Source organism: Panthera tigris, chromosome D3 (genome assembly GCF_018350195.1).
Source record: "Panthera tigris isolate Pti1 chromosome D3, P.tigris_Pti1_mat1.1, whole genome shotgun sequence".
Taxonomy (NCBI): Eukaryota; Metazoa; Chordata; class Mammalia; order Carnivora; family Felidae; genus Panthera; species Panthera tigris.
Window position 1 is genome coordinate 29237225 of NC_056671.1, and position 23526 is coordinate 29260750.

The 23526-nt window shown below is 55.6% G+C and overlaps 1 protein-coding gene across 6 annotated transcripts; it reads right to left on the bottom strand.

Annotated features, from left to right (window-relative positions):
- Positions 1 to 262: 262 nt before the first annotated feature.
- LOC122230413 (sphingomyelin phosphodiesterase 4) lies at positions 263 to 22926 on the bottom strand. 6 transcript variants are annotated; one of them, XM_042961752.1, is made up of 20 exons: positions 22843 to 22926; positions 20481 to 20564; positions 18941 to 19027; positions 17939 to 18081; positions 17713 to 17788; positions 17011 to 17119; positions 16850 to 16902; positions 16184 to 16335; positions 14124 to 14256; positions 12499 to 12570; positions 9154 to 9240; positions 6451 to 6596; positions 5576 to 5666; positions 4850 to 4950; positions 4090 to 4253; positions 3388 to 3593; positions 2544 to 2777; positions 2190 to 2321; positions 1865 to 1993; positions 263 to 1750 (listed from the first exon to the last, which is right to left on the bottom strand). In XM_042961752.1, the coding sequence occupies exons 2-20, from the start codon at positions 20517 to 20519 to the stop codon at positions 1421 to 1423; spliced, it is 2484 nt and encodes an 827-aa protein (XP_042817686.1). In that variant the 5' UTR covers positions 20520 to 20564; positions 22843 to 22926; the 3' UTR covers positions 263 to 1420. The 6 variants fall into 6 exon arrangements, with proteins under 6 accessions (XP_042817686.1, XP_042817688.1, XP_042817687.1 ...); XM_042961754.1 differs by lacking the exon at positions 22843 to 22926 and adding an exon at positions 22254 to 22580; XM_042961753.1 differs by lacking the exon at positions 9154 to 9240.
- Positions 22927 to 23526: the final 600 nt, after the last annotated feature.

The window sequence follows — 23526 nt, forward strand, 5'->3', positions numbered from 1 at the left end:
AACTTAAAAAAAAATTCTCCCAGCTTAGATACAGTTCAGGGCCCATGCTGGCTGAGGCCAACTCTGGGCCTGGTTCCCGGAGCTCTCGGAGGCCTGCCCTCTCCCATCATGGCCACTTAGGGGTTTATGGCTCCCTTGGTCTGTTGCTGCCGTAAACAAACCCACCGTCCCCCTGGGAAGGACAATGGTGCCCTCAGTGGTCTCTGCCAACCCCAGCTGTTTGGGAGACCTGCGTGGAGGCTGAGCCCCGGGACCACAAGACTCGGGAGCAAAAACAGCTTTATTCAGATCTGTGGTCAGTTACAAACTTGGTTTGTTTTTTGGTCACAGGCCCCAGAATGCCATTATTCTGAGTTCACATCAAAACACAAAGCTCAACATTTAGTTTGGAAACTTAAAAAAAACCCAAAACACCCAAAACAAAGGTTTGGTTTCAAATCGTCGTTGAGATGTTCTCTCTGGTGCGTCCCCTGTAAGATGAATGCATGTGCTTGAGACCCTGTGGGGATGACTTTCGACAGAGAACATGAAATTGTTGTGTAGTATGAACATTCACATGTCATCAAAAAGTTAGTGTCTTTGCACTCGATTTTACCGAAGGTACAAACAATGCCTTTGACCATCTTTGGTTGCAGCACCAGACGATGCCCAACTCCCACGGCCCAGCCACATCCCCTCTGCCCATGGGACAGGCGAGCCTGTCCCGGATGAGGCAGTGACGCTGGGCTGCCACCAAGCAACGTGCTTAATGGCTTGGGGGCCAGGAGGGAGCCGGAGGTGAAGCACTGTCCCACTGAGCATCTGTGCTCCTGGAGGATCTTTTCTTCTAGAAAGTGGAGCTGTAGGGCCCAGCCCCAGAATTGCTGGCAATGCGTGAAGAATGACCCTCACTTTGCCAAATGCGATGGCAAAATCTAGGTTTAGAGTTAGGAATCAGAGAACCATCCTCTAACTTTCTCAGGAACCTCTAGGGTTTTGGAATCTTCTCTGGAACCAGACACTGAGGGACCGTCCCGCTGTCGGCAGGGAGAGGAAAGGCACACCACCTTGCCAACCTTAAGGATGGCGAGGCCCCTCCTGGGCAGCACTGCCTCCCAGGCCTCACACAGCTAGACCCTGGGGCGTCAGGTTGGAGAAAGGCCTGGAGGCCCATTTCACTGCAGGGCCTGTGGCTGAGGGAAGCAGGGAGGACCGAGTGGCTGGGTCCGGCCCCGTCCTGTGACACTAACAGGCCCTTTGATGTCACTCCCTTCCTTGCCAAGTCTGGACCACACCCTTCCGGTTTCATCTCCTCTTACGCGTCGCATGGCTCCGTGGCTGCAGGAAAGTGGCCCCCTAGCTCGGAGGTGGCCTCTCAGGCTCGAGGGAGAGGCTGTGTGGCCCTCTTGCTGGCGGCCCTGCATCGGCACCCGGCCTGAGGTCAGAGATGGTGCAGCTTGCTGCGCTCGGTGAGCAGCGTCATGGCCACAGCGTAGAGGAGGTAGCCCAGCACGAGGAGCAGGGCGCAAGGGAGGGGCCCAATACAGAACAGGGAGGCCACGAAGAAGGCCAGAAGCAGCGAGAGCAGCGTCCGGTAGCTGCCCAGGAAGCGCAGGCTGAGCCGAGGGCCCCGGGGACGGCGGGCCGCACACCCTCGTGCCACCGGGCTCAGCAGGTGCCTGTCCGCCAGCCCAGGCTCCGTGAGGTGGTATCGACAAAAGCTGCCGAGGAAGTCGGCACGGGAACACAGGGCTGCCATCGGGCCTGCAAACTGGGCAGAGACAGAGGCACAGGGAGTGGGCGCGGGCAGGGCCGCACGCTGCCCCGGCCTCTCCCCGAGGGTGGCAGGACCAGAGGCGGGGGCGGCCCTCCCGCGTGCACTCACCCTGCGGTTGATGGCGGAGGACAGCCGGAAGAGCACGCGGACCAGGCTGGCGATCTCATAGCTCCGGATGGGCTGCAGCTCTGAGTCACCCTGGTACTCGATGTCAAACCTTCGCAGCCCATTGATGATCTAGAAGCAGCAAAGGAGGCGAGCCCCGGGTGAAACCTGGGCCGCGCGAGCAGCCCTGCCAACACACCTCTGCGACGCCTCCCAAGTGCGGTCTCCGCTGCCGGGCCTGCCGGGGCAACAGGGCTCGGAGGCTCGGCCAGCGGGAGCCACGGCCACGCCGCCAGGAGAGCGGAGCCCTCCGGGGTGTGGCCCTTACCTGGTACCGGCCCAGGGGCGTGAGGATGAGCCCGTCCTCCCCCACGACGCAGTCTGGGAGCTGCTTCTTCCCATTCTCATCTTGAGTTGTCCCCAAGGCAAGCGTGAGCTGGGTGAGCTGAGCCTCGCTGAGCTGTGAGGGAGGAAGCCCCGTGAGGAGGCAGTGCCGCTTCCTGCTACCTGCCTTCACTCTCGGGGTGAAGGGAGGAGACTGGCCCCCCTGGGCCTCTAACGGCGACAGCAAGGGGACCCAGACGTGACATTGTGGGCACGGGCTGTATCTCCCACGGGCTGGGCAGGGGATGAGGGCCGCGGGACCGAACGCCAGGAAGGGGACAGCTCCCCCGGCTCGTACTCGGAACATCTGGCACAGGTACTCCAGGGCCTTCTCCAGGTACTCGTCTGTCTTGCGGACACTGTCCTGCCCCATCTCGTCCAGGTCGTTGGCTGCGTAGGAGCCGTTCGTGTCCGTGGAGCAGAAGCCCAGCCACGACAGAAAGGGGCGGCCGGCCGTGCTCTCCCCGCACTGGTCAGAGATGGACTTGGCAGTCTGCTTGGCCTGCGTGATGAGCTGAGCCAGGCGCAAGACCTGCGGGGCATGGGGACAGGTCAGCCAGCTCGGGTGGTGCCACCGGACGCCACCCAGCCACCAACAGGCTGGCAGGCAGACCTGGGGGCCCCCAGCAGGCCAGGAGGAGGCCAGGGTCTTTGAAGACTAAGACGTGCATATTCTACATTTGTGTGTGTGTGTGTGTGTGTGTGTGTGTGTGTGTGTGTGTGTTTATTTCCTTTGGAGAGACACAGAGGCAGACTGTGAGCAGGGAAGGGGCAGAGAGAGAGGGAGACACAGAATCCAAAGCAGCCTCCGGGCTCCAGTTGTCAGCACAGAGCCCGATGTGGGGCTCGAACTCAGGAGCCCTGAGATCATGACCTGAATGAACCAAAGTCAGACACTTAACTCACTGAGCCACCAGGTGCCCCCAAGACGCCCATATTCTAAATGTGAAAACTTTCTAGCAAGTGCTGCCTTTATCATCAGAAAAAACGTAGCCCGCACTGAAAAAAGAAAAAAAGCCAAGGTACAGCAGCGTCCACCAACACCCAACCTTCCTCCTTCCGTACAACACGTGTGCTCTCCCTGGCCCTGCTGTTGCCACGGCTTCGGGACGGCCGTGCGGCCTGGGGGAGCCCCAACTCACCAGCGTCCGGACCTCGGGCCCAAACATTGGGGTGTACTTGCAGTCCTGGCCCTCCAGGCTGTAAACGTGGCTCTTCACCTTGAAGGAGGCGTCTGTGATGGCTGGGGGCCACGAGGACAGGAAGCTGCCGGTGAAAGTGGGAGCTGTGAAGAGTCGGTGCTGGCGGTGTGGGATGACGAGTTCTGGCTCCAGGAACAGCTGTTCCCCTGGAAAGCAGAACCCGACTCTGGCTTCAGCTTCCATGGCACCAAACAGCCAGCAGCCGCTGGCTGGCTTCCTGGGTGCCGCTGAGGCTTCCGAGGGATAGGGACCGAGTGGCACAGGGGCCCAACTCCTAATGTTCCTGGAGCCCCCACCAGTCTCAACAGGAAGGCCGACATGCACAAAAGAAAACCAGAGAAGCTAACACCCGACAAAGCCATCTAAGACACGACACGGGCCAAGACTGCTTTCTGATGCCACCAAGAGTCACCAGGGAGACACAGCTCTGAGCTCTGCTTCCCCCACCCAGCACCCCCGCAGCTCCTGCCCGGCACGCGTGCCACAGGGAAGGCAGGATGCCGCTAGGCTCCGACGTCCACCCCGCCACCGTGTACCAGGAGTCCCCGTGGCACCTCTGCCAGCCCACCCCGAGCCCATGAGGCACATGCAGGGTCCATGGGTCCCTCTCTAAGTGCTGCTTCCCTCTGGCTAAGGGCTTACCTTTCTGGATCATTTCAGCCAGGTTGGGCTGGGCAAAGACTTTGGCCACTCGGAATACCATGAGCGCGTTCTTGGGGCTGACCAGGTCGGTGCGGAGCGCGCGGCTCAGGAAGCCCACAAAAAGCTTGGTGTACATCAGCAGATTCTCCTGCACAAAGGGTGCCCTGGGGACCAGGCAGTGCATCAGGGCCCAGAACTCCCACTGGAGGCAGGACTACACCAGTCTATGCCCCCGCCTCACTAGCGCTCTCTTCCTTGGGTTCCAGGTTCTCCCCTGCCACGACCTCATCGTGGCTGAGGGACCAGGGGTGGGGGCGAGGGAGGAGGCACAAGGGAGGCAGGGAAGACCTAGGCCTCCTATAGACGGCACAATCCTCTGTAGGATGCGGCCCTTCCCGAGAGGGCCAAAGCCTCCGCAGCAGAGGCTGGCCTGGGCACCAGAAGGAGCACAAGGAAGGCAGTCGTGGAGAGGAGGCGCTGGCGGAGGCTGGGGGGTTGGCCGTGAGGGGGGGAGGGGAGGCGGTGGTGGCTGCTATGCAGAACGCTAGTAAAGACGGGTCGAGGGGTGCTTGGGGGCGAGTGCAAACATACATCTGAGGGGAGACAGTCAACGGCAAGGGGACAGCACAGAGGAGTCACCAGCTGTTTCTGTGGGAGATCAAGCCCAGGGCCCAGACAACAAAGCACAGTCAAGGAGGGAGGGGCCTGTGCCCCACCTGGAAGCAGGTCCCCCTAGGGAGGACAACGGGCCGGGGCTCACCATCTCTCCGACACACACCGGGCCTGGCAGTCGCTGCTCTGAGCCTGCTTCTCAGGTGCATACCTCCAGGGCTGTAGGTAGCTCAGCCACATCTCCAGGACCTGGTGGGACACGTGTGCCCTGAGGGCCTGGAGGCTGGCATTCTGCTGGGCTGTGGGGCTGGGGCTTTGGTCCAGATCCTTGGGTGGCCTGGAGCTCGGCTCCCGGCAGGCAGCTCAGGTGAGGAGGGGGTGATCCTAACCGTGGGGCTTCGGTTCTCCTGGAGGCGTTACCACGTTCTCTTCCCACCCGCCACTCCGAGAGGGAGCAGGAGGGAACTCCGCATCCCCTATGATGTTTCTTTTTTCATCTTTAATTAAAATGATTTTTTTAATCTGCAGATAGCTGACACACAACGTTACATTAGTTTTAACCCTTGTGCCAGCCCTTCGGAAGCGAGTGTGGAACGTGTGGAACACAGGAGTGCTTTCCCCAGCTGAGGGAGCCTGTGCGGCTCAGTGGGGCTGGGAACCCACCCAGCGTGGACCCACTGGGTTCCAGGTCAGGGCAGACAGCTTTTCTGTACCTGGGGGTTGGCTCTGAAAACTCAAATGAGCAGAACAATGTGACCCACCAATGTGACCCTCTGCGGCAATAGCTGATTCCTTCCTGCATCCGCCCCACGGGACCTCCCTCATCAAGCACAGAGGGCAAAGACAAAGAAAGCAAGATGGGGCTGACACTCACGGCTCTGAAGGACGCATCCAGGGGCCAGTGGCCAAAGCAGTGCTGCAGGAAAAGGTAGAGTTTCTGCTGGACAAACCTCGGGACGGCGGCCCTGCAGGGGAGGGGAGGTGAGGAGAGGGTCCCCTCATAGGTGAGCCAAGTGGCTCCCGGTTCCAAGGGCCAGCTCTGCCGGGGTGAACACTGGGCACCCCTGAAGGTAAGGCCTCCTATTTTGGGCCCCATTTTTCACAAAGAAACCAAAGTTCAGAGAGATTAGGGAATGTCCCAAGGACACACAGCACACAAGCGGTTGACCTAGTATGGCTCCTGTGACCACCTCTGCTTGGGTCACCACACACAAGTCACCTGCTCTGCTGGACCCAGTTGGCCTAGGAGTCAGGCCACCATCCTGGCCCTTTTGACAGAAGGACTGGCGGAGCAGAGAGGAAGAGGAGGGGGAGGGTGCAGCATAGAGCTCAGTCTCCCATGACAAATGAGCCACTTTGCAGTGAAGGCACTCCCAGCCCATCGGCTTTCCTGGGCATTCTGAGTGCGGTCAATGTAGATCTTCCACTCTGCCCACACTGGGGAGGGGACAAGACAGGGCAACAAGATGGGGCCTCTTTCTGGCCAGCCTGGCTCTTTCTACTGAAGACGGCAGGCCTGGAAGGAAAGGCCGTGGCAGCCAGGCAGCCCCCACCCGCCTGTGGAGCCAGAGGAGGGGTCGGGAAACAGACCCCGGAGGGGTCAAGGTGATTTCCCACCTGCCCCACCCTGCAGACGCCTCACAGGCCGACCCCATGCCCTAAGGATAGGTTACTGTGGGCAACGAGTATGTGCAGTAGGAGGCAGTGGCAGCCAGGGACACGGGAGCCCTGTGCATGCCCTGTACCCACCGTTTGAACTCCTCCAGGGGACTGGTGGCGTGAGAGTGGGTGGAGGGAGAGACCTGCTCAGGCTTCAGGCTGTTGGAAAAGGCGTGCAGATGCTTTAGCAGCAGGCGCACCACCAACACGTGCTCCTCCGTGGGTGTGAACGACTCCTGAGGTTGAGGGGGAGCTGTGTCAGGACCCAGACTGGTCCCAGGGTGGGGCCCCCAGGCCTGGCCATGTATGTCCCGCCCAGGACCACTTCTCCCCGACAGGATGTGTGGGCCACCCACAGGGCCCTCCCTGGGCCTGGCACGCAGCAGATAGGCCTCGCATGCCAGCTCTGAGACCTGCTAAGAGCACGCAAGACAGGGCGGGACGGCTTTGCTAAAGCAGACCTGAATGCTTCCCTGTGTGCTTCCAACCCCTTCTTTTACCCTCTGTGGTTGACTCGGGTCATTGCTGCCCGGCCAAGTCCTCAGGGGTCCCCCCCAACTCCTGGCCAGCCAGAGGAGGAGCAGGGGGCGAGGCAGGCCAGTATCCCACCCTGGATCCGGACTCAGGGTCTCCTGCCTGCCTCCCAGGTATATAAAGACAGCTCGCTGGGGCCCATGGCTTCCCTTTTCAGGGAGAAACACTCCCAAATTCCTTCTCCTGCTGTAACCCTCACCCTTCCATCCACTTCCTGTCCTGGACACAGCCAGCTGGGGGCTTGGCGCAGGGTGGCCCTTCCTCCATTGCTAACAGCCCTGCCGTCAGCACAAGACAAGAGCGCTTTCTATCTTGTCAGGTGAAATTCTCATTCACAAGATTCAGGTAGGATCTTTAAGACCCAGCCCCGAGAGGAAAGCCTGTCTGCTGGCTCTTCTGTGACGGAATACAGGATGGAGTCTCCAGAGTGGCAGAGGATGGCACCGGCAGGATACGCTGCCTCCGGCTCCCAGCTCTGGGGTGCCCAGACGCGCTCCTCTCCCCACACTCACCCCCCAGGCCTCTGGGACCTCCACAACCTCGATAGAGCTTTTGGCAGCCTAGTCCAAATCCTGAGCAATGTTGAGGCTGGCACAAGCCGTGCCTCCTGGCACAGCCCGGGCACCCAGTCACAGCCCCACCACTGCCCGCGGCACTGCCTTCTCCGCTCTCCTTGCCATGGATCTGTCTCCACAGGCCTAGGCAACACACCACACGACTCGATATGACTGCGGGGGAAGCTATGGGGCTTCAGGAGGAGATTTTCTTCTGCTTATCTGTAAGCTTAAGCGATGAACTTGCATCATTTGAACAACAAAAAAAACGTAAGATATTTTCACAGTAACGGAGGATCAGAGGGCACTGTTGCCAGGCTGTAACTCCCCCCAGGAGCCTCCCCCTTTCTCATTCCTGGCCCCTCGCCGACCCACCCACCATCTCCCTAGCGGAGGACAGAGCATTTGCACTGAACCGGGAAGCTCCTTGGGCTATCTTCCCTCTGGACAGAAGCCAAACCTTTCTTCTCACCCCCCCCCCCCCCACCCTCGAGAGCCAAATCCCCACAGGAATCCAGCCACCGCTGCTGTAAGTGGGCCTCCTCCACCCGCATGGCCGTTAGGGACACTTTCCCAAAGCCAGTGGCATTTCTCACTGGGCCCAGCCCTTCTCAGCTCAGCAACCCTTCCCATGGTGGGTGGGGGGAGGGCTCTTACCCCTCCTGCTGTGCACATTTCTCCAGGGACGCTGCTCTTGGCCAAGTGAGCCCTTCCCCAACACATGCTGGAGTGGTACCATTTCTGTGCTAAACCCGCCCCTGCTGGCCCTTCTGGATCATTCTCTTCCCTCTTCCCTGTGGCTGCTGCTTCTGAGTGGGAACCCTGTGTGCACTCACCACCCCATCCCAGCAAACGTCATTTCTTACCGTGTGCTCAAATATCAGGTTAAATGTGGTGTGCTCCCACTGAGGGGGAACTGGACAGAACCCTGGCCTCGGGCATGGGATCTAGATGCATGCTTTCTGCCCAAACTTCCTGACATTCATCTCATGAATCCATGAACTACCAGACTCCATCTGCCCTCTAACAGCCTGTAGTCCTGCACTCCATCTACCGACCTCAAGACTTCAAATCCGTCCACACTGATCATCTCTGCCTAAAGCAGACCAGTCTCCGTGAGGCCCTCTCTGGCTCTCGCCTACCTCTGTGGGAGCACAAAAGTCCACAAGAGGCCAGGCCCCAGCTGTTGGTCAAGGACCAACAGCCTCTCCAGGCTAGGGGACGAAGCCCTCGTCCTCCCTGCCCCTTGGCCTCACACAGGCTTGGGATTGACAGACCATGCCACCATGAGCCTTGGGCTTCCCTGGGCTCAGTCAGTTCCTAGGTACCAGGCCCGCAAAGCCAGGTGAGTCAGGCCACTGCGAAGGCCACACTGTTTCCGCTCCCTCAACCCAGGGCCAAGCACAGAAGCCACCAACTCCCAAGAGCCTACCACATTCCAACTGGCTTGGGGCTTGGCCAGGCAGATCTGGTGGCCCCACACCCCAAACCCGGGCTAGTCTACCAAGCTGAGGGCTGAGCCAGGCTAAAGACGGATGCCTGCCACCATCCCCAACACACACTGGCCTCACTCTGCTTGGAATTGGCCTGAATCACCCCAGTTGGTCCCCGGCCGGACCCTCGCTTTACCACTGCACTGCCATGCGCTCCATGGCTCACACCACAGGGCAGGGGTGAAACAAAACAATATGAGAGCGGCCAGTACTTGGTAGGCGTGGAGGGCCTGGAGGCTGGGTTGGGCAGGGCTGTGGAGGGCGCTGGAGACACTGAGTCGGTAGTGCAGAACCTCCAGCTGAGAGACAACAAAACAGAGAAGCCAAGAACAGGCAGGGAGGGCAGAGGACAGGGCAGGGGACAGGAGGGGAGAGACCGGGGAGGGGACAGCAGGGAGAGAAAGACAAAAGTGAGCCCAGAAGTAAGGAGAGAAAACAAAAAACAAAAACAAAAACAAAAGCATGTCAGTGACAATCCAAACAGTCACAGCCCAGCAGCCTCAGACCAATGGGACACCACCCTCTCAGCCGCCCAGACGGAGCCCTTCCTGGTGGGCAGACTAGAGCCAGGCCCAAGGGGTGCTCTTCCACCTGCCAGGCAGAGGGACAGACAGACCCTCAAGGTCACTTGGGCAGCCTCCTTCATGTCTCTGGGGCCTGAAGTTCTCTCCAGCTCCCTGAGGTCAGCCTGACTCACTTTCCTTCCAGAGGGTCCTGCCCTCCCCCAACCCTGAATGCTCCGTGTGCAGTGTGTGCACACTGGAGCCCACCAGGATCCCAGGAGTCTTGCTGGGACACACTGATGGCCACCGAGGCCCTGAAGGCCCTGAGGCTCAGAAGAGAAATTTTTGAGGAGCTAGTTCCAGATGGAGACCTCTTTGTTCAAGAAAGAAAAAATTGTAACTTATTGGACTTCTCTGTGTTGTCCCAAGAAGAAATTTACCAAACTGATATATGATGAGATCAGTTCCTAGGTGTCAAAGATCCAATCAGCGACCCCTCCTGAATGGGGCTGATTCCCAGGGTGGCACAGAGGCAAGCAAGGTTTAGCTCACCAGGCCTGACACCTTCCACGTCCCACATTCCCGAAATCGTTAAAGGTAACGTGAACACTCATGGGTTCGAATCCTGGGAGACCCACCTCTCGTACCTCACCAGGACTCCCCGACTCCAGACACACAGAGCCCTCCGTCAGTCCCGACGGGCCCCAGGAATCTGGTCATGGCCACACACACCCAGAGGCAGCTGGAACCCTGAGGCTGGGACAGCCTGGGCCATGGGGGATGACAGCAGAGCTGGCTTAAGCTGTCCACCCCCACCCCACCTCTGCCCTGCCCCGCTGCAGCGACAAGGCCTGCTAAAGCAGTCCCCTTTAGCCAAGCACAACCCAGAGCCGGCCCTGGCACACATCCTGCCCTGGGAGGACCATGCCTCCCACCGCGTACCATGCTTCACACGGGAGAGGTCAGAACGCATGTGCCAGACCTTGAGGAGACAGGCACAGCCACAGACGCGCAGAGCAGGGGCAGGAAGCAGCACAGCAAGGAGGTGTCTGCCCTTCATGGCCTTCCTCTGGGCCAGACCCGGGCTCAGCGACAGCTCTCAGTGAGGAATCAGGGAGCACACGGTTCCCCTGTTGGGGGTCTGCCCAGCCTGCAGGAACACAGTGCAGGCCCCACAGTGTCCTGCAGGAATATGCGGTCTTTACCGATCATCTGACTCTCCTGAAGCCCTCCCTGCCCAGTAAGCTGAGGCAGAGCAGAGGCCCGGGCTGTAAGGAGCGAGCATACACTCTGGACCCAGGCTAGGCATGGAAGCACCATGGGACCTCTCAGAGCTGCGTTTCCTGCATCTTTCACATCAGGAAAACTGACCCCAAGGCTAGGATTTCCAAACGGCACAGCACAGGCCTGGGCAAATGGTAAGGAGCCTCAGGTGAAGCAGACCTCCATGGCTGTCCTTCTCCCCTTCCCACATACCAGGTTTTCTTAGATTTTGCTTTCAGCCTCAATGGGAGGCAAAGACAAATAGGAAACAAAACAAAACAAAACAAAACAAAACACCTCAATGGGTACCTGGTGGGGGCTTCCCAGTCGCCCCCTGACTACCAGTCATTCTGAGCAGCTCTCCCCCGCCCTGTGATCTGGCCAAGAGGAAGCAAACGTGAGGAAGAAGGGGAAGGCTCCCCTGCTCCGGCAGGGATGGCCCACCCTCCTCCCTCGTATAGGGCTCGGGATCCTCACAGGAGACAACCTAGAGGACCTCTGTGACTGGCAGATCTGCTAAAAATGACAGTGAATGTGCTCCCACTGGCTCAGAAGACAGAACGAGCAGATGGGAAGGCAATGCAGCAAAGCAGCCCCTGCCTCTGCAAAAGCCACATGCACAGGGGCTGAGTGAGCCCCCAGGGCCCTAGGGGGAAGCCTGGCCCCTGACCCCCGTGCACCAGCCAGGAACATGCAGCCAGTCCACTGTGGAAGCAGCAATGGCAGTGCAAGCACTTAGTAACGCGAGAGGCCCAAGACAGAGTTCTGGCTTTCCCTCTGTTCCCTGTGATGTCAAGGAGAGATTTGGGTCACTCTGCACTTTAAGAGAGCAGTGGTTGGGGGCTGCTCCCCAAATGGGTACTACAGAAGGGCAGCAGGGAAGCAGAACTGGTTGCCAACACTTTGCAGAACCACCACCACTTGCTGGAATCACAGAGGGAAGGTCACAGGCCACTCTCGTGAATTTTAGCCTATAGAGTGTTAATTCGTAAGGAATCTCTCAAGAATTCTGTCTGGCGTTGACAAAAGCAAAGTCTGAGGAGCAAACACAGAAGTGCACAGAAGCCACAGATCACACAGTTGGTTACAGGCCCCAGTTCACACGTTTCAGGCTGTTTCATGGAGCGTGAACCTAGGCGCCCACCCTGCCTAGTAAGAGGCGAACAGAGCTGTTGTACTCTGACGAGTCCAGTAGGCTGCCGGCCCTGGGAACGTCCCAGGGACACAGCTGCCTCCACGCCTCTGCAAATGAGCATGCTGCCCTGTGAGGGAAGAGAAGGGAAGAAGAGGAGGAGACAGGCCAGGCTGCATGCAGGGAGGCATCAGCTCCCACCCACTGCAGAAAGGGCTGCCTGCCAATGCTCTGGAGGAGGTGGAAGGCAGTATGGGCACCAAGGTGAGCGAAGTCGGCCGGGTGCCACCTCAGCAGGAAAGCAGGACACGCTGTGACAGCAGAGGGAACAGGCCCGGATGTGACTCCCAGAGGCATCCGCAGCTCTCCTGGCCCCAGAGCACGAGCACCACAACCTCAGCCATTCCGGCTGCCAGGGAGGGGGCTCTGGAAGTAGCATGGGGAGGACCCCAGAGAGGACAGGCCTCCAGCCCGCAGGGTGCAAGCCCACCACAGAATGAAACCCACCTGCCGTCCGGCATCAGAGTAAGGGGTGATGGTGAGTTTCTGCTTCCCACCATCCAGCCCTTGACAACGAGCTGAGATCAAGGACAAGAAGCAGCAGGTGGACCAGGCACACCACGGCCAGAGCAGAGGGGATGAAAAAGTGTGGAACCTACCTTGGCGTGAGGGGACTGCATTTTTTGGTACATCTCCAAGGAATAATGATGAAGCCACATTTCAACAAAAACCTGCAAGAGAGCACTGGATGGTCAAATGGTTTCCATCTAAGGTATCACAGCCATTCCAAGGGCAGTTCTTTTCAACCAACGGTGTTGGGAAAACTGGATATCTACACGCAAAAGAATAAAGCTGGACCTTTACTTCACACCACGAATAATAAATAACTCAGAACGGATGAAAGGCATACATGTAAGAGCTAAGACTTAAAACTCTTAGCAAAAACTGTGGGCAGAAAGCTTCAGGACACTGGACTGGGCTATGATTTCTAGCTCTAAAAGCACAGGCAACAAAAGAAACCAGACAAATTGGACTTCATGAAAATTCAAAAAATATTTTGCACGTCAGAAGACATTATCCACAGAAAAAGGTCACCCACAGGATGGGGGAAAGTATTTCCAAATCGTGTATGTGATAAACAATGGATACCCGGAATATAAAGACAACTCCTAAAACTCAACCACAAAAAAATAAAGCCACTCAATTAAAAAATGGGCAAAGGACTTGAATAGACATTTCGCCAAAGACGTACCAATGGCCGATAAGGACATGAATAGATACTCAAATCATCAACCATGAGGGAGGTGCAAATCAAAACCACAGGGAGACACCACCTCACATCCATGAGGATGGCTATACTAAAAGACAGAAAATGATGCGCCTTGGTAAGGTCGTGCACCGCTGACAGGAATATAAAATGGTACAGCCACTGTGGAAAATGGTATGGCGGCTCCTTAAAGTATTAAATAGAACTATCATATGACCCAGCAATTCCCCTTCAGGATATATACCCCAAAGAACCGAAATCAGAGTCTCCAAGAGATATTTGTACATCCATGTAGAAACAGCTATTCACCATAGCTAAAATGTGCTAACAACCCAAGTGGCCATCCATAGATGAACAGAAACACAAAAAGGGGAATATCCACATGACAGAACATTATTGAACTTTGGGGCACCTGTGTGGCTCAGTTGGTTAAGCATTGGACTCTTGATTTCGGCTCAGGTCATGATCTCACGAATCATGAGATCAAGCCCTGTGTCAGGCTCTGCGCTGAGAACGGGGCCTGCTTAAGATTCTCTCTTGCGCCCCCTCTGCCCCTTTCCCCTGCTCGTGTGCATGCGCTCTCTCCCTAAAATAAAACAAACAAACAAAACCAAACAACAACAACAAAAACGCTACTGGGGCAGGGGTTTAATATCCAAATGATGGTGATCACAGGAAACATCTCCAGCAACGTGGGAACAGGTTGAAAATGTCGAAGGCGGGGAAAGCTTTTACACGGATCCAATGGAAACTGAGCAGCGCTCATATTACCATGAGAAAGACAAAAGTCTTTGGAAAGGGGACGCTGGGATGAAAAATACTGCCAATGACATACAGGTTAGACACATGGGCACGTTTCTTCTAGTCTGATTTCCCACACGCCACAGCAGGAGAACACCAACAATTCAGAACCACTTTCAGGCTGAGGACAGTCTTTAGGCCTCTGCCCCTGGGGGTGGAAGGTGGCCAGGCAGTTTATTTTGAAACAGAAGATGAGAAGAGCCTCCTCGCGCTCACCTGAAGCAGAGTTTCTGACCTCCAGATCTCATGGGAGGCAGGGTCTGCATTCACAGATGTCTGATGAGAGATGTGTCGCTTTAGGAGGCTGGTGTGGTGGAGGCCATAAGAAGCGAAGGGCATGGTTGGTGTTCTGAGGGAGACACAGGAAAAGGCCTTCGTTAGGGGATCCTGCTGGCACAACCGGGGGCAATCTCAACATCAACATCACTGGCAACAGTAACCATTACCACTTGTTGAATCAATAGAACGACCCCCAAATCCATACAAATCCATATCGATACACACAATCAACAGACAGGAAGAAAAGTCTTTCCTACCACAGAATGCCCACTGATAACTATAGGATGAAACCAGACAGCTATCATCTGGCAACCAACCAATTAATAACTGATTTGGCTGACGATCGTCAAGGGACACGAACAACCACTGATAATTACAGAGTCTCAGTAGATCTTCCCAACAAATCCCTTTTGCTAATTAATTTAGGCACAAAGGACCCATTTAATTTTATGGTAGGAAAACCTGGCCAACACGCCCTTGGCCCAGCGATCAAGACAATGTTGCAAGCACACAGACTCCACGGGCTGCTGGGTCTAATCACTAGGAAATACCAGAGAACTTAAGATAAGGGCATTCTGCACACCTCCAGGCTGCACGCTTCAAAGGTGTTGAGGTCAGGAAACAGGGAAAGACTGAGAGAGTGTTCCAGACTGGAGGGGGACCAGAGCCAACCACACACAGAGAGTGACCCTCCCCCAGATCCCAGCCAGGTAGCAAACATTAGTGGGGTAGACAGTGCAGCCCGAATGGGGTTTGAGAATTAGATGGCAGCCGGGTAGCAATATTAATTCCCTGACTTGGATAGAAGTGCAGGAGGCTGTGTAGGAGAATGCACTGGCTCTTAGGAAATACACTCCAAGACATTAAGAGGGAACAGGCATTGTATTTATAACTTACTCAAATGGCTCAGAAAAAACACATACAGATAAAGAATGAAATGATTCAGAAACGTAGGTGAAGGACTTAAAAGTTTTTTGTTATTGTGGCAAGTTTTCTGTAAGTCTGAAATTCTATGTTAAAACAAGCCAACAAAATCGGGCCCAGAGAACAGCTGGGCAGCTGAAACCTGCCTCTGAGAGGGTGTGAACCTGGCCAGCCCTGGTCCTTCTTGGCCGCAGCATTACTGATGCCGGGGCAGCCTCTCCCCACCTCCGTGCCCCCACCTCCTCTTTTCAATCCCCCCTCCTTGGGCACATCTGTGCACACATGTGAGTTCTGGGTCACAGCACGGCACATGTCAGCAGATGTGGGGTGGGCCTGAACCTGCCTCCCAGGGAAGAAGGTACACCAGCAAGACTGAGGAGGGTGAGGAGCACAGCTGGCAGCTCCCAGGTCAGGAGCGTCTCCTGGGGAGAGGCGGCCAATGAGCCACTGGCTAAATGCACCCCGCCAAGGCCTCAGTTCACCCTCGAGTTGAGGCTGGCTCTACACTCCCGTCCTGCACGGTCTAGCCACAGCCCAGCCTTGGACTGGCACGAAAGGCTTTTTGCCCCAGGGCCTCTGGCTCAGGCCAAGACCTGGTCCTGCAGCTTACACACATTCTTCCTGTTCTTATTCCTCCACACGTCAGCCCTGCTGTGGCCTGCCCACAGCCCCTTTCTCTCCAGCACCACCTGCCTAGTGCCATCAATCGGCCCTGGCAACACACCGCTTCGGTGTGGGGCTTGGATGCACATGTGGGGAGGGCTGCTGTGGGCAGAACACAGCCCACTCCCAGACCAAAGCCAGCCCTCGTCCTTGTGGCCACAGGACCTAATCACTGAAAACCCACACAGATGTCCTCCTTTACCCTCCTCTCCAGTCTGGGCTAGGGTAGCTGGGGTTGAGATCTCAGGCATAAGAAAAGTTGGGACACCATGAACAAAGAGTGGCACTACTGTCCCTATGAGCAATGCCTGCTGACCAGACCACCCCCTCATGGAAGAACCAGGCCTTAAAGGCTAGCCACAGGGCTGGGCCACCCCAGGCCAAGGGCCAGGGCAACCAGAGAGCCTTACCTGGGAGCGGGTGAGGGGTTGGGCCCCCCAGGACTGGAGGAGAGTGCGGGGAGCACACTGCCTTCTGTGGGCAGGAACCATGACAGGTATCTGTCCACGAGAATGAAATAGGCACAGTCTGAAGTTCGTATGTGGAGAGTCCCAGGGAGTGGCTGGAAAAGCAAATCTGCATTGGTGTGTAGCTCTGGGTGCCACCCTGGCTGCTAACCCCAGCAACCGCAGGGCTCAAATCACTGCACATGAGCCCTGGGACATGGGCCATATCCCAAGGGCCCGAACGCAAGCACCGTGGGCAGTGCCAGGAGCAAAGTTCCCACCACAGGGGGCTAGACCCCACAGTCCTTTTCGGCACATGGGAAGATGATGTACAGCAAACTTCCTGGGCACCTCTGCCCTGCGCCCATGCCCAGTAAGCACTTCCTGTGGGAAGCCTTCCCGACTACCACTCGAGGCACCCAGGTCACCCCACATGACCTGTCAAATCCGCCCACCAGCCTGTCATCCTCACTAAGTGAGAATGGCCTGAAGGGCGAAGGCTGGAGGAGGATGCAAAGGAGGAGCTGGAGAAATGAGGTGGAGAGGGAAGAGAAAGAAAGTCCTAGGCCACAGCCCCCACCCTTCATGGGGGCTTTGGTAAAGAGCTGCTTAGGGGCATCCCTTTCGTACCTTTTGAGTGATGAGGCTCAAAGCAAAGAAGAACATGTAGTACTCGAACGGATCTGATGGCAGTGTCAGGGGGCAAACAGGCAGGGGTTGTTGGACCACCCTCAGCATTACGTCTTGGCCACCCATGGCCTCCCCACCCCTGGGGGACTGACAAAGGATACTGAGGGCCAGGTTCAGGCCGAGGCCCCCCGTCGGGGGGAACTGGACCTTGTTGTGGTACAGGGGGCTGTCGGGGAGCACGCGCTCCTGGATGGATGCCTTCACGGGGCCCTGCGGAGAGAGCGTGTTGGGCTTGTGGACAGGCTCTGGCAGGGCGCCCCATGCAGTGCAGCCTTTGGGAGGGGTGCGGTGGAGGCCACAGGCACTCAGACCCTGCCTGGGGGAGTGGTGCCGTCCTCTGGGTAGCACCAGAGCAAGAGGGCCTCCACTCAGAATTGTTCACGCCATCCTCAGGAACACCCGCAAACAGCAAGGGCAGCAGCTGTTTGAGTTTCTGAGCCTTGTCAAGCACTTGACGTTCCCCGTCTTCTTTGCTCCTCAAACCCCTGAACAAGCCATCCCTTAATTCTGCCCCCTGGACCGGAGAGACTCAGAAAAACAGCAACTGGTCACAAGGCCCTGCCTGCCACTCAGCCAGGTACAAACCAGGAGTGTGGCGCCTTCCCCATGGGCAGAGTTTGGAATGATCTTTAAAAAAAGTAACCACTGAAGTTCTATGTGCCACGCCCCCTGGGCCCTGAGCAGACACCATGGTGCCGTGCCCACTGACGCAGCCCCTCAAGCCCTGCCCGCCTCCCCCACGGCCGCAGCCGCTGTGCAGGGTGCTCTGCCCGAGCACGGCTCTCACCCCACGGCTTACTTACAGGCAGGTAGGAAACCGGAAAGTCAAACTTATAGTCTTCGGCCTGGAGCTTATAAACCAACTTCATCATTGGGCCACTGGAGATGAAATTAAAACAACAAAAACAGGGCAATGAACTGCAAACCATCTTGCTTTGACGGTTTCTGAGTTTTGAGAAATTCAGTGCTTCAAGAATGGGACCACCATGAGAAAACACCCGGCCCCTCTCAGGTGACAAACCTACCTACCCGGGGTCTAGAAACTCCATTGCAATGCTGTACTCCACAGGGCTCACTCGCCCCTGTAAGCAGCGGAGGTTCCAGCCAACGAGGACACCGTCCAGGCTGCCGAAAATGCTCTCTACCAGCCACGGGAAGATGGCGTGCAGCTCCTGAAATGGGTGTGCAGGGGAGGCTGCGGGCAGGCTTGCTGAGGGACCGGTGCCCACTGCCGGGCTCCATGCCACGTGAGCCTCCCACCCAGACCAGCCCCGTGCCACAAACTGCCACCTTGTTCATGGAGCGTGAACACATGAACTGGAAATTTCTGGAGTGACTGACCACCCCTGATGACATTCCTGTGATCATCGGTGAGAATCCCTGTCCAGGTCAGCTGCCTGGGCTTACGCTACTATTTGATAATTCTGGGTGTGATTTAAATGTATCTTTTCAGTATTTTCATCAGGGTTTCTCAACCTTTTTGAGCTGGATGCTTCCTTGTTGGGGCGGGGTTTGTCCTGTGCATTTGGGGATACTTATTAGCACACTTGGTCCCTACCCACTTGATGCCAGTAGCACCCTCCCCTGTGTGACAATCAAAAATGTCTCCAGACGGTGCTAAGAATCCCATGCAGGACAGAAGCACCTGTGGCTGAGAACCCCTGGCCTACATGCTGACATGTTTAAATGTGTCCATAAATGCGACACTTACGATACTGGGTCAAGCCTCTGTCCAGGGCAATGCTCAGAGGCAGGAATCAGGGGCTTATATAAGAACATTTTTCAGGGGTGCCTGGTGGCTCAGTCGGTTAGGCATCTGGCTCTTGATTTCCACTCAGGTCATGATCTCACAGTTCACAGGATCAAGCCCTGCACAGGGCTCTGCCTGGACAGCACAGAGTCTGCTTGGGATATTCTTTCTGTCTCTCTGTCTCTCTCTCTCTCTCAAAATAAATAATAAATAAACTTAAAAAAAAAAAGTTTTTCAACGAGTAGGAGACATGCCCCAAGGAGATGCTAGCAGAGCTGTACCTTTGCTGGAAAATCCTCAATGACTTTAGCCAAGTCTTGGCACCGCTGTGCAAAAGGCTTATTTACAGAGTCAGCTTTCAGGCTAGCCTAGAAGATAGAACAAACCAAAAAGATCATGAGCATATTCACTTGGTGGCTTTTGCAGTTATCCTGGCTCGAATCAAAACAGAAATCCAAATGATAGGTAGGAGTCAGACATACCACCGGCCTGGTTCCCCGGCACCTCGTGCCTGTGTCAGTGGCCTAAAGGACACGACTAGGAGACGCCTTGGCTCTCTACATCGCCAACTCTCAGGCTTCTTCCCTGCACCCTCTGTCAGGCATCCCCACTTATAGCAGAGAACTGCACATTTGCATGACCAAAGTGACTTCCACACAATCCATAAGCAGGGGGTCAGCTCCAGGGTCAGTCCCACAACCAGAAGAGGATGCTTATGCATAGGACACCCCTCAGAGACCACAGGGTACTCACTGAGTGTATACACGTGAACTGGAAATTTCCCATGTGATGACCCTCTGTGATGACCCCACTGTGATCATCAGTGAGGATGCCCAGCAAAATGAGAGTGACAGAAGGCCTCTTAACCAAGCTACCCTTTATTCAGTAGGTAACAAACCAACTAAACTCACTACCTTAAGAAACAAGGCAGGCAGGTGAGAAATGATAGCTTTAACCAAATGTTGACACTAATCATGAAGGTGATGGACAGGCTAGGAAACTCAGGACAAGAATGAAGGAAATCTACCCAAGGTCATGGGGTATGGATTCAGATCAGGAGAAAATATCAGAATGTGAACCAAGAGGGCTTTGCCCAAGGATACCTAAGGCCTTAGCCACCTCTAAATGAGGGTGGTGTCTCAGTCAGAGGTGGAAACCTGGGCTGTTGCAGCCACGCAGGGTGGGTAGGTTAGCAGCATGCCTGGTCTCTACCCAATCGATGCCAGAGGCACTGCATCTGTTGGCTCTAGAGGGTGCACCATGGAAGGATGTCCTTCTGAATAAATGTTTACGAGAAGTATCTTCTGGGACCTGAAATTAGGAATCCTCACCACTGATATCTGCCTCACACCTAACTTCTTGGTGTCATGTTTAATACTTAGAGTACAGTCCTGGTTGCCCCCAGCACAGCAGGGTCCCTGTCCCTCCATTATCCAGGGATGACAGTACGATTATTAGAATATCCCAGAAGTGTGTAAAGGTTTATAAGACATGAAAATTCTGATGTATATCCTTTCCCGTGCTCCTCCCCAGACCTCAGGAAGCAGTAAAAATGGCATGTGAATCAGCTTATCTTGTAGGTAAGAAGCTCCTCTTGTAGATAAGAAAAACAGGGCTCAGAGGTTGAGTAAACCCAAGGTCCTACACCATTAGGGGGCAGAGCCAAGTCTAAGGGTTCTAATCCCAAGTCCAACGTTCTTTTCCTCACATGCCCCTCAGAAAACCACCAGTGCAAAGTTCAAGTCAGTGGATAGGACTCTCAAGTCCCTCAGCTGTAGAACCATCATCTCACTGACCCTCACGTGGGCAACTGACACTTACCAGGAGGAAGCTGGGCTGCTGCAGGTGAGGGAACGCCATAGCAGCCTCCTGGGGAACGTTGAAAACGGCCACCTGAGGAAACCACTGTGAAAAAACCAAGGCGAAAATCTCAACATCTGCCACACGACACTATACTACAGCACAGCCTGTGCTGCCAAGTTTCACGTTTTACAAAAACGCTGTTCTGATGCAGTACGTGGTGGCCAGCTTCAGAGCCAGGTTCGCAGTGGCGAATCTGTAAAGCTTGTACAGCACTTGCTGTGTGGCACGCCTGGTTCTAAGGACCCTCCACGCGTTTCCTCATTTAATACTCAGTGGTAGGCAGAATTTTAAAGATAGCCCTCCAAGAATCAACCAAATGCTCATGCAGGTCCTGTGAAGGAATTCTGCAGATACAATTGAAGTCTCAAGTGGGCGGACCCTAAGCAGTTCCCATTGCCAGCCAATAAGGAAATGGGGACCTTAGTTCTGCAGCCCGAAGGAAGTGGATTCTGCCAGCAACTTGAAGAAGCTTGGAAAGATTTTTCCTGAGAGCCTCTAGGTAACAGCAAAGCCAACCAACACCTTGATTTCAGTCTTGTGATACCCTAAGCACAGAATCCAGCCAAGCCCTCCTGGACTTGACTATAGAACTGTGAGATAATAAACGGACGCAGTCTTAAGCTGCTAAGTTTGTTAAGCAAGAACAGACTATACTTCCTCACAACAATCTGCTGGGCCAATACAGATAAAGAACTAGCAGCAGAGAGGAGGTAACTCACTTGCCCTCACTCAGCAGAGCCAAGACTCTAATATACTCATCTCCTAACACATCTCCACACAGAGACAGGTGGGTGAATCTCCCGAATGTCACCTGTGCTCTATGAGAATGAATGGAGGGGATGAGCAAGCTGGAGGAAGCTTTCAAACAAGCCATCAGAAAATCAGGAGCGACTCTTTAGATTCCCTTCTCTCTGACCACCCAGGTCAGAAACTGAAAATATCCAGACTTGAACAGGAAGGGAGCCTGCCGAGTCCCACTGATGATGGCTTTCCTGGCACAGCTGTGCCCACAGCAAGAGTAAAGGTGCTGAGGTGGCAAATGAAAGTGTATGTGGATGGAGAAAGACTAGATGCAAGGAGGCTGTGAGGCAGTGGAGTTGAAGGGAGATGTGCATCTCTGCTTCTTGGCAATATAAGCATCTTCCAGGTTTTCTTCAATTCTTGATATTAGCTATCAAATTCAGGTGTCTTTTTTAAATGGTTATTTATTTAGAGAGAGCACATGAGCAGAGGAGGGGCAGAGAGAGAGAGAGAGAGAGAGAGAGAGAGAATCCCAAGCAAGCTCTGCACTTGAACCCATGAACAGCAAGACCGTGACCAGAGCCAAAACCACGAGTGATCAATCAATCAAGCCCAACCGAGCCATCCAGGCACCCGCTATCAAATTCAGTTTCAAGGAAAATGTAAACACTTTGCTCCTGAACCAAGTGGCCAGGAGAACACTGATTAAGATGACCAAAGCAGAAGGATCAAAGCAGCATAAAATCTTGGCCTGTTTGCAAAGGGCAGAGCTTTAGAGATGATGGGGTGGAAGCACCTCCTTCTTAGACGAAGCCTGCATAGGCAGCAGCTTAAGAACTGAGGCCCAGAGGCACCAAAACAAGGAGTATTTCCAAGAGAGGGCAGTGTCTCGTCTGCCCTGTTCTCTAACGCTGCCACAGCCTGGCTGATCCATCACACCCTTGTCCGCTGTGTACCAAGTGTTCCCTTCATCCGCCACTTTACACCCACTTTCTTCAATGGCTGCTTCGGATCCTGTTGGAGTTTCTTCTCAGAGAGGCATCGCCAGTCATTCCAAGCGAATCACACTACTGCCAAGGCCTCCCTTTGGTTGCGCTCTGAGAAGCAGAGTATGTTCCCAGAGTATGCTCACAAGTATCCTGTTAAGTGAGCATGGGAGCTCCATATTACAGAAGACGAAACTGAGGCTCACAAAGGTCGGTCCACACAGGGAGGAAGAGTCAGGCGAGAATCCACACCCGGCTCTTCCTCCCACACAGCCTGTGGAGCCCAAGGCTCAACTTTCACTTGAACCTCTCCTTCCGCCAACCCGTCAACGAACGTTAACCAAGCACCCACCAGGACCGGGGTGTGCGAGGCGCGCGAGAAGGTGGCACGAGTGCGCAGCCCAGGAAGACGGCATGAGCGCACAGCCGAGCCCTTGGCTTCCCAGCCTGCCCGCCCGGCCGGGGGCAGGAGCTACCGGCGCCGGGCCTAAGGCCTGCGGCTCGCGTAGAAACGGAAATGACTTAGGCGGAGGTCCGGAAGGGGGGGGGGCGGAAACGCGGGGGCCGTCCCGCACGCGGCCCCAACCACTCACCTGTGGGACCCATAAAGTCGCCCGCCTAAGGGACGGAGAACCGCCATTCGGCTACCCGGCGCCGAAATGTCGTCATCAAGCTGCGCTTGGCGTCACGCCTCCCCTGGCCTGGCGGGAAACGCACCGCTACCTCTGCGAGCAGTTACCTCAAAGGGCGCGTGCGCAGAGTGAAGGCCGGCGGGGTTTATGGGTTACACCTCCGGATGCGCGTGTGCAGCGGGGGCAGCTGTGTCCCTTAGCCCAGAGTTCCGTGTGCCCTGGAAGGAGCGCGCGTGCGCCTGCTAAAGAGAAGCCGTTTATTAAGGTCCTGGAAGCGCGCCCTCTAATGGGGAACTGGAGCGGAAAAATCATACACTGTGCATTGACTGACCTTCTTACGATAGACGTTTATTGAGCGCCTTCAATATGCCAGGCACTGCCCTGGGTGCTGCTGCCCAAGCGAGAACGACCAATGCGGCCCGACCCTGATGGCCCAGAAACGGGTTTCTGAGGTCCGCCACGGCATCCCCTACGCCTAACACGTCTCCCTGTTGTGGGATCATTGAGTGCGACCCTCAAAAAAGAATTCTTGAGGTGATCCGTGCAACTTAGTAAGTTCATTTAGGTAGCACGATACAGGACTTGTGGGCCGAAAGAGCTGCATTTTTGCTGTATGAAGCTAGTGGTTATATGCTTAGTGTTCAG

What these genes read in the sequence shown, in the direction of transcription:
- LOC122230413 (XM_042961752.1), bottom strand. Translation starts at nt 20,519, where the DNA reads ATGGCGTTCCCTCACCTGCAGCAGCCCAGCTTCCTCCTG. An exon ending in TTCCGGTTTCCTACCTGCCT is followed by an intron (nt 17,120 to 17,712) that starts GTAAGTAAGCCG and finishes CTCTCTCCGCAG; the next exon opens with GGCCCCGTGAAGGCATCCAT. An exon ending in AGGCCCTCCACGCCTACCAA is followed by an intron (nt 6,597 to 9,153) that starts GTACTGGCCGCT and finishes CCTCAACCTCAG; the next exon opens with GAGTCGTTCACACCCACGGA.